Here is a 10571-nt window from a genome sequence, read left to right on the forward strand (position 1 = left end):
GCATTTCACAGAATATATTGTAAAGTGAACTGACTGTATATATTGTGGATGAAAAACGGCAGCCAATTGCAAACAGCAGTGTCCCACAAACGGTCATGGACTGAGTGACCACATTATAATTTTTTTGGGGGGAAGGGGGAAGGATTATTACCCTTGGAAAGCAATCCACCAATCGACTAACAACTGGGTTGTTACTTACCGCTAGGAAAATAGAGGCTGGTGGAGTAAAGAAACTTGCCTAAGATTTTGCCCTGTCCAGGAATTGAACCCGGGTCCCCTTGCTTGCGAGTGCTCTAACCAACACGCTACAGGACAACGCAATTCAGAATTTTGCTCCCTTCACGTTTGTTTTCAGCGAGTTCAGTCAGATTCAAATGCTGTGGAACTCCCTTTATAATCAGATGTTCCTAGATCGCAGCACATCCAGCTGGTTCAATTGCTCTGAGATAAGGCTTTCGATTCCTGGCGCCCCGATCAAAGCGTGAGCCGTCCTAAATCAAAATTCCTCATGACTCAAAACCCTTTTCTAATAAATAATAACCCCATTCATATTAAAAGATGATCTGTTTACCAGCGTCAACTTTTAACCCCATTGGAACAGCCTCACGTTTCAACTCCGTCCCAATTGTAAAAAGAAACACTAAAAAAACACACTTAATCTGAGGAGATCGATTTTACTTTCTTCCCGTGAATTTTACTGGCGTTTTATTTAAACTATTCCGACTGGCTTGCACCCGAAACACCAACTTATTAAAGCAGCCCAGACTTACTGGAGGTGAATTTCCATTAAATAAAAGTGAGGAAATGTGAATATAGAAAGAGGTATTCGGAACACACACACACATATTGCAGTTTAAGAGAGAGAGAGAGATCTTTAAGCAAACTATATTGTTAATATCATTAATATTATTTTTATATATCCTCTTGGGTTTTTTGGGGGGAGGCATATCATGTCTGTGTAGATTTAAAGGGTCTGAATTTTGCACAGGACAGATCTATCAGGTCATCAAGAAGAAACTGACTGGTTATAGTTGTGAAATTTATAAGGTTGTATCCTCCTCCACTTCCTCTTCTCTTTCCTCTCTCCCTCTCGCCCCTCTCTCTTTGCTTTCCCTCCCCCCACTGCATTCCCCCACACCCAGCCCAACCCCCCCCACCCCACCTCCCTCCACTCATATCTCTCTCTCTTCTCTCCATCTCACCCCATCTTCAGCCCCTCTTCAGTAGCAGCTCAGCTCTTGGCCTGGACCGGCCTGTGGCAGCACGTGACTGAGTGTTCACAACTAACATTCCAGCACATTGACTACTAATCCTCACTCACATCCCAGCTCAGACTAACCCTCACTCACATCCCAGCTCAGACTAACCCTCAGTCACATCCCAGCTCAGACTAACCCTCACTCACATCCCAGCTCAGACTAACCCTCACTCACATCCCAGCTCCGACTAACCCTCACTCACATCCCAGCTCAGACTAACCCTCACTCACATCCCAGCTCAGACTAACCCTCACTCACATCCCAGCTCAGACTAACCCTCACTCACATCCCAGCTCAGACTAACCCTCACTCACATCCCAGCTCAGACTAACCCTCACTCACATCCCAGCTCCGACTAACCCTCACTCACATTCCAGCTCCGACTAACCCTCACTCACATCCCAGCTCAGACTAACCCTCACTCACATCCCAGCTCCGACTAACCCTCACTCACATCCCAGCTCAGACTAACCCTCACTCACATCCCAGCTCAGACTAACCCTCACTCACATCCAGCTCAGACTAACCCTCACTCACATCCCAGCTCAGACTAACCCTCACTCACATCCCAGCTCAGACTAACCCTCACTCACATCCCAGCTCCGACTAACCCTCACTCACATTCCAGCTCCGACTAACCCTCACTCACATCCCAGCTCAGACTAACCCTCACTCACATCCCAGCTCCGACTAATGCTCACTCACATCCCAGCTCCGACTAACGCTCACTCACATCCCAGCTCCGACTAACCGTCACTCACATCCCAGCTCAGACTAACGCTCACTCACATCCCAGCTCCGACTAACCCTCTCACATCCCAGCTCAGACTAACACTCACTCACTTCCCAGCTCAGACTAACTCACTCACATCCCAGCTCAGACTAACCCACACTCACATCCCAGCTCAGACTAACTCACTCACATCCCAGCTCAGACTAACCCTCACTCACATCCCAGCTCAGACTAACTCACTCACATCCCAGCTCAGTACAACCCTCACTCACATCCCAGCTCAGTCCAACCGTCACTCACATCCCAGCTCAGACTAACCCTCACTCACATCCCAGCTCAGACTAACCCTCACTCACATCCCAGCTCAGACTAACCCTCACTCACATCCCAGCTCAGACTAGCCCTCACTCACATCCCAGCTCAGACTAACTCACTCACATCCCAGCTCAGATTAACTCACTCACATCCCAGCTCAGTCCAACCCTCACTCACATCCCAGCACAGTCCAACCGTCACTCACATCCCAGCTCAGACTAACCCTCACTCACATCCCAGCTCCGTCCAACCCTCACTCACATCCCAGCTCAGACTAACCCTCACTCACATCCCAGCTCAGACTAACTCTCACTCACATCCCAGCTCAGACTAACCCTCACTCACATCCCAGCTCAGACTAACCCTCACTCACATCCCAGCTCAGACTAACGCTCACTCACATCCCAGCTCAGACTAACCCTCACTCACATCCCAGCTCCGACTAACGCTCACTCACATCCCAGCTCAGACTAACCCTCACTCACATCCAGCTCAGTGACTGCTAACACTCACCCACTCACTCACATCCCAGACACACAGCAGCCCCCACCCCACACCAACCCTCCCCTCCATAAAATACAGACAGGACAACCCACCCACCCACCCCCACAACTAAAGCCTGTCCCACCCCCCACCCAAAAAAAAAAACCCCTTTGAAACCACCGGCTCCAGCAGCCCCGCTAACCTACATACACACACACACACAGAGAAAGGGGCTCAGTCAGTCAGTCAGTCAGTCAGTCCCGCATGAAACAGCGCTGCCTGGGAAGCTTGAGAGGCTGAGTCTCTCTCTGTCTCTCTCTCTCTCTTCTTTCTCTCTCTGTGTGTCTGTCTCTCTCTCTCTCTGTGTCTCTGTCTCTCTCTCTCTGTGTCTCTCTCTCTCTGTCTCTCTGTGTGTGTGTGTGTGTGTGTGTGTCTCTCTCTCTGTGTCTCTCTCTATGTGTCTCTCTCTCTGTCTCTCTCTTCTCTTTCTCTCTCTGTGTGTCTGTCTCTCTCTCTCTCTGTGTCTCTGTCTCTCTGTCTCTGAGTCTCTCTCTCTCAGTCTCTGTGTGTGTGTGTGTGTGTGTGTGTGACTCTCTCTCTGTCTGTGTCTCTCTCTATGTGTCTCTCTCTCTGTCTCTCTCAATCTCTCTCTCTCTCTCTCTCTGTGTGTGTCTCTCTCTCTCTGTGTCTGTGTCTCTCTCTCTCTCACTGTGTATCTCTCTCTCTCTCTGTCTCTGTCTCTCTGTGTGTGTGTGTGTGTGTGACTCTCTCTCTCTGTGTCTCTCTCTGTGTGTGTCTCTCTCTCTGTCTCTCTCAATCTCTCTCTCTGTGTCTCTCTCTCTGTGTGTGTGTCTCTCTCTGTCTCTGTGTCTCTCTCTCTCTGTCTCTCTCTCTCTGTGTGTGTGTCTCTCTCTCTCTGTGTGTGTGTGTGTGTGTCTCTCTCTGTGTGTGTGTATGTGTGTGTGTGTCTCTCTCTCTGTGTCTCTGTGTCTCTCTCTGTGTCTCTCTCTCTCTCTCCAGCACAAAAACACCGAGTTCCTTCATTAACTTCACACATTCAGCATTTCACTCACCTTTCAGGGACCGTGGCTTGGCTTGTTTTCGGCGAGACATCCTATCCTGGCTGTGGACTTGGGTCGATGATAGATATAGATATATATATAGATATATATATACAGATATATATACAGTGTGTGTATATATATATGTATATATTAATTGTTTCGCCCTCCAACAACGCTGTTATCCTTTAATAAATGTTCCTCTCTCTTTCCCCTCTCTCTCTCTCCTTCCTCACACTCTCTCTCTCTCTCTCCCTCTCTCTCTCCTTCCCTTCCTTCAAGATCAAAACCTAACCAGAAAGAGGGTTACTTTTTCCTCTTTTTTTCGTGGGGGGGGGGGGGTGTTAAACCCCCCTCTCTCTCTCTCCCTCCCTCCCTTCCCCACACTCACTCACACACTCCCCCCCCCTCACACACTCCCCCCCCACTCACTCCCCCCCCCCCTCACTCACTCCCCCCCTCACTCACTCCCCCCCCCTCTCTTTTCCCCCTTCCCCCCCCCCCTTTTCCCCGCTTTATTTCACTTGCAAAAAAAAATCTGCAAACAACAAATCGTTTGGGAGAGATGATCTGAATGACTTTTTCATACTGAGGGGGGGGGGGGAGGGGGGGGTGGATAAAAATCCACAACCTTTTTTCTTTTTATGTTTTGCTTTTTTTCCTAAATTGGGGGGTGGGGGGTAAAAAAAAAGCTTTTTTTTTGAATGGGGAGGGGGTGGGGGGGGGCTGGTGATATTGGTGGTGGTGGTGGTGGGGGGGGGATAGAAGGAGATTGGATTGTTTCCCCTTTCCCCCCCTTTTCCCCCCTCCTCCTCCTCCTTCCCCCCCTCTCAAAAATTCCCAAATAAATACAGGGAAGAACGAATTAATTGATTTGCAAAAAAAAAGGAGGTTTAAAACTAATTCCTCTCCACCCCCCCCCCCCCCCCCACACACACACACACACAAATAAATCACAAGCTTTTTTTTTAACGTCTGTCTGTTTGTTTTGTTTTTTTTTGGTGGTGGGGGGAGAGGGAGAGAGAGAAAGGGGAAGGAGTTGAGAGAGGAATATGGGGGGTGGGGTGGTGGTGGTGTTATTTAATTGTTTTGGCTGTAAATTAAAACTGCTTCTCCTTTTTTTTCAGGAAAAAAAAAGACAGAAAATGCTTCTAGAATTTTAATCAGAAAAAAAATCAATTCATCATAATTTTGGGGGGGGACAGAAAAAAAAATTCCCCCAAAAAATCCCCCCTTTCCCCCCCCTCAAAAAAAGCACAAAACCTATTTTAAAAATGTTAATTTTTCCACCAAATACTTTTCCTCTGCATCTCTCCCTCTCTCTCTCACACACTCTATCTCTCTCACTCTCTCACACACTCTATCTCTCTCTCTCACACACACTCTATCTCTCTCTCTCACACACACTATCTCTCTCTCTCTCTATCTATATAACCTCCTTCATCAAACGAACCCCCCAACCCCCAGAAAAAAAGAGAGAAAGAGAGAGAAGAGAGAAAGAAGAAAAAAAGAAAAGAAAAAAAAGAAGAAAAGAAAAAAAAAGAAAAAGAAGAAAAAGAAGAGAGGAGAGAGGAGGGAGAGAGGAAGGAGGAAAGGAGGGAAGAGAAGAAAAAAAAAGAAAAAGAAGAGAGAAGAAGAGAGAAGAAGAGGAGAGAGAAGAAGAGAGAGGAGAGAGAAGAAGAGAGGAAGGGAGGGGAGGAAGAGAGAGAGAAGAAAAAAAAGAAAAAGAAGAAGAGAGAGGAGAGAGAGAGAAAGGAAGAGAGAGAGAAGAAGAAGAAAAAAGAAAAAGAAGAAGAAGAGGAGAGAGAGAGAAGAGAGAGAGAGAGAGAAGAAGAAGAAAAAAGAAAAAGAAGAAGAAGAGGAGAGAGAGAGGAAGAGAGAGAGAGAGAGAGAGAGAAGAAAAAAAAAGAGAGAGAAAAAAAAATCAAAGTAAAAGGATGCTGTGGGTGTCTGGTGGGGCTGAGCCTTGCCTTGAGCTGCCTGTCTTTGCCCGGACTTGACTTGGCTCGACTTGGCTCTCCCCGGCCCTGGGAAGCCGTGTCCCACCACCACCAGCAGCACCAGCACCAGTACCACCTCCACCAGCAGCACCTCCACCAGCACCAGCACCAGCACCACCTCCACCACCACCACCTCCTCTCAGCCTATCTGCCGAGCGCAGCCCCAGAGCGAGCGCCTGTCCTCCTCTCCCTCTCTCTCTCCCTCCCTCCCTCTCTCCTCTCTCTCCTCTCTCTCTCTCTCCTCTCATCACAAACCTGCCGGGTCTCGGACTGCTGCGCTGTCGCTCCGGTAGTCCACATAATAATGGGAAATCTAAGCAAGGCCCCAAAACCCATCAGGATGGCTCCAGAGGGGGGCCCTTCCCCGCAGGGACACGCACTGTACGTAATCGCTGAGGAAATCATTGTCAAGGCTGAAGCGCACGCCTTTGCTTTGGTGCATGAGGTCCTCCCACCAGCCCCCAGCCAACAGCAAGACCTGGACCTGCTGGATCCCGCCAGGCTCGGGATCAGGAGCCTCTCTCTCTCTCTTCTCTCTCTCTTCTCTCTCTCTTCCTTTTTATTCCCCTCCTCTCCCCACTCCCATTCACTCTCACTCCCACTCTCTCTCTCTCTCTCCCAAAGACGTTCCATCCCATCCCATCCGTCCGTCCGTACTGTTTCTATTCTCTTCTCTCTCTCTCTCTCTCTCTCTCCCTCTCTTCCTTTTTATTCCCCCCCTCGCCCCACTCCCATTCACTCCCACTCTCTCTCTCTCTCTCTCTCTCTCCCAAAGACGTTCCATCCCATCCATCCCATCCATCCATCCGTCCGTACTATTTCTATCCTCTTCTCTCTCTCTGTCTCTCTCTCTTCACCCCACACACACACCTCCCTCCCTCCTCCCCCTTCTTCTTCTTCTTCTTTTTCTTCTTCTCCTCTCTCCCCCTGTTTCTGTTGCTAATTCATTCATTTTTTTCCCCATTCCTTCACTCTCACTCCCACACACACACACACACACCCACACACACTCTTCCCCTTTCTGGTTGGACCTGTGAAGCAAAACACACAAACACACACACACACACAAAAAAAAAGTGTGTGGATGGAAGGAAGGAAAGAAGAAGGAAGGAAAGAAGGGGTGGGGGGTTGTGAATTCAGCCACTGATCACCGTTTCATTCATTCGTTCGATTCATTCATTCAATTCATTCATTCATTTTCTCTCTCCCCCTCTCCTCCCCTCCCCTCCCTCCTCCTTCTCCTCCTCTCACACACTCACTCACTCACTCTCTCTCTCTCCTCAGCTACTCGACTCGAACTTTTACATCAGTCTTTGTTTCCAATCAGCCTGAAAAATATATTCACACCAACACACACCACACACACACTGAAGACGTCTGTCTATATATCTGTCTTTTTGCAAACTTGTGTGTGTGTGTGTAGGGATTTTGCTTTTGTTGTGAAAGTTATAAAGGATATAAATAACCTGCTGGCAAATTTATTTATATATATATATTCAACTGACACACATTTTACACACACACACACACACTGAAGGCATCTGACTGTATGTCTGCCTTTTTGTTGGCTTGTATGTGTGTGTGTGTGTGCGCAGGAATTTTGCCTTTCTTATAAAAGTTATAAAGGATATGAATAACCTGCTGGCAAATTTCTCTATCTTTATACTAATAAAGACGAAATGTCTGCCTGTCCGCCAATAACGCAAGAACCGATTGACACAGAGACATGATTTATACATCGTCGGAAAGGTCTTGCGAGGGGGAGTGTCGTGGGTGTATTTTGTTTTCGGGGATCTCCTATCGTTGATGGGCTATGACCTAAACAAACTCATCACACATGTATGGACTCCAACAATCAGGAAACCTCCCAACAGGTGTCCTACCAACAAGAGTCCTCCCAACAAGGCGTCCTCCCAACAGGAGTCCTCCCACAGGAGTTCTCCCAATAGCACATTTTCTTAATCTTAAGGGATAAAGATGCATAAGAAGCGAAGATAAAAGCCTTTCAAGGACAAATAAAAATGCAAGACGAAAGAGAGAACTCCCACTGATTCTTCCCACTGAGTCCTCCCAACAGGAGTCCTCACAGGAGTCCTCCCAATAGCACATTTTCTTAATCTTAAGGGATAAAGATGCCTAAGAAGCGAAGATCAAGCCTTTCAAGGACAAATAAAAACGCCAGGCGAAAGAGAGAAGGCTGATTAAATGAAACTGAAGAACAAAGAACAGCACGGCTGGACTTTGACGCAGAAAGGCATGCAAGAACACGGCGAAATGACACCCAGCAGCAGAGGTCACTCCATTTAGCTACGACCCAAACAACCTCATCGCACGTGTCATTAAGTTTTGCTAAAAGTGTACACACAGTGTTTACGGCATGTTAAATGGTTTGCGAGTGGTATCACTGAAATCTACATTCCATATTGGATACTTTGGTTGCAAGCGTATTGGGTACAGCGAGTATATATATATAAAACTTGAACAATCATTTGCCCGAAATAAACGAGTAGGAAATCAGTTGTGATTATAAACAAACAAACAATGTATTGAAACACTTAATCTCCTGTGCATCTACCTATTATGAAGTGATGTTAAGTATTTAAAAATGTTACAGTGATGGGTTATATTATTACCGTGCATTCAATAGGTAAATTTCAACAAGTCAGGTCAGAGTGAGTTGATTTGACATAAAATATTGTATGATACGGAAATGCACTTGTATATTAGGTAGGACATTTAAATTCACCCTAAGATCCCAAATCATCTGATACTTCTAATTGTTACACACACAGAAAAAAAAATGACTGATCATTTTCATTTTAACTAACAAAAACGATTCTAAGTGTCCCTCTGTCACATCTGACCTATTTTAACCTTTCTCTTGTTCCCGCTCTGAAAATGACCGAGGTTCCTCGGTTTAAAAAAAAAGGTATTTAAATCTCCCATCACCGTTTACAAATGACAAACGCAATTGCAAATATGTCCAAATTCCCACATTCACATTTCTCAACACCCTTCAAGATTGAATAAGCTCTTTAACACCTCTCTCACTCACTCTCTCTCTGCTTTTCTGCCCGTCTGTCTACTCCTGTGTCCCACCCAGATAATGTTATTCTGCCAATAATAAAAAGCTAAATAGCTGTGCAGTGTGATGTGTGATACAGTACGGTATAGTATAACCCTCTCATTCTCAAAGGCAGCTTGCTCAAGCAATCAGCAACTACTCATTTGGATTCCCACTGTGTTTCCTTTCCTATTTCTCTAGCCTTTAAGCACTCTTAAACATTTTAGCCGGTTAGACTCCAGTAACAATAACAAGATTACATTTGTGTAGTGCCTTTCACGTCGAGAGGACGCCCCAAGGCGCTGGACAGTGTACAGCATTTCAGACCCGAGCTGGGCTCAGGGGGGGAGAAGGGAGGGGAGGGGAAGGGGGGTGGCCGATGGCATGTTCGAAGAGGAGGGTCTTGAGGCAGGACTTGAAGGAGGCTAAGGAGGGGTAGAGGCGGAGTGATTGAGGGATGGAATTCCAGAGGTTGGGGGCAGAGTGGCTGAAGGCTCTCCCGCCAATGGTGGGGCGGGTGGGTCGGGGGACGTGGAGCAGGCCAGAGCTGGCTGAGCGGAGGGAGCAGAAGGGGTTGGTAGGGTGTTAGGAGGTCGAAGAGGTAGGGTGGGACGAGCAGTTACCCCAACGCACACTGTGGGATGCCCAAGCCTTGGCTATTGCCAACCTGTGCCTAATACTTTCCAGAATTAGGTAACCGTCCCTCCAGGGACAGAGAGAGCGCATCCCATTCCGACAATCTATCTCTGGGATTTCCAGGTGTAGGTGGGATGCCTGGAATTCTCAGTTTGGTTAAGCATGCTGATGGGTTTCCGCATGTGTCAGACACCCAGCTGACACCCCCACCCAAAAAAAATACACATGCTGCTTTGTGTGAAGGGCGCTACATAAGTGGAAGTTGTTATTGCTGATGTGAACGTGGAAACTCAATCACAGGCCACAGACGTTTTGCCCAGTCACTACACTTTATGGTATACCCTGTGAAATGCTTCGAGATGACTTGATAAGGTGCTATATAATCAAATGCAAGGATTAGTATTATTATTAAATGGGGGATATCACAGCCAGCCTAGCAAGCTCTGGGACTACCTTAGATATGTGCACACACAAGGGCATCCAGCAGGGGTCACTGAAATGGAAGCTTGATGGAATTTTAGCCAAGATAGCCTAAAACAGGACAGTCACCATCACTACCTGACCTAAAGGAAGATAAACCTCAGCCTTCTGTCTGTCACTCGGTACCACCACCCCACATCTACTCATTTTCCTTGCTCTTTGCCTGAAAATTTAAGATCATGCCAAAAAAAAACTCGGAAAATCCTCTTAAATAAAGAAACCAGTTTGCCAGAATACCCCCAACTCCAGATCAAAAACTACAGAAAAACTGGCTCCCACATTTATCCTGAAATGAAGACCCTGATAATAATACAAAGACAACAACAACAACTCGCATTTATGTAGCTCCCTCATGAGGGGTAGCCTATAGTGGAGATGGGGAGACCAGTGAGGCAGATGGGGCTCAGTTTAACATCTCACCCGAAGAACAGCATCTCTTGTGCAGCACTCCTCCAGCACTGCACTGGTGGATCAGCCTAGATTGCGAGTTCAAAAGGGCTACCATTTTAATGAGCCAGGCTGGCACTTGTAAGCCAAGTC

At 47.1% G+C, this 10571-nt stretch overlaps 1 protein-coding gene across 4 annotated transcripts in view; it reads right to left on the reverse strand.

The window, feature by feature from the left end:
* LOC103179744 (zinc finger protein 521) overlaps window positions 1-6354 on the reverse strand; it is a 241460-nt gene extending 235106 nt beyond the window's left edge. For 2 of the 4 annotated variants that reach the window (XM_042346860.1, XM_042346861.1), the window contains exon 1: window positions 3864-4187. In XM_042346860.1, the coding sequence (XP_042202794.1) occupies window positions 3864-3903 (40 nt within the window). In that variant the 5' untranslated portion in view covers window positions 3904-4187. Of the gene's footprint in view, window positions 1-3863; window positions 4188-5821; window positions 5944-6106 lie in introns of those variants that run through there. The other 2 variants (XM_042346859.1, XM_042346858.1) reach the window with 2 other exon arrangements.
* Window positions 6355-10571: the final 4217 nt, after the last annotated feature.

This window comes from Callorhinchus milii, unplaced genomic scaffold (genome assembly GCF_018977255.1).
Source record: "Callorhinchus milii isolate IMCB2004 unplaced genomic scaffold, IMCB_Cmil_1.0 Scaffold2, whole genome shotgun sequence".
Taxonomy (NCBI): Eukaryota; Metazoa; Chordata; class Chondrichthyes; order Chimaeriformes; family Callorhinchidae; genus Callorhinchus; species Callorhinchus milii.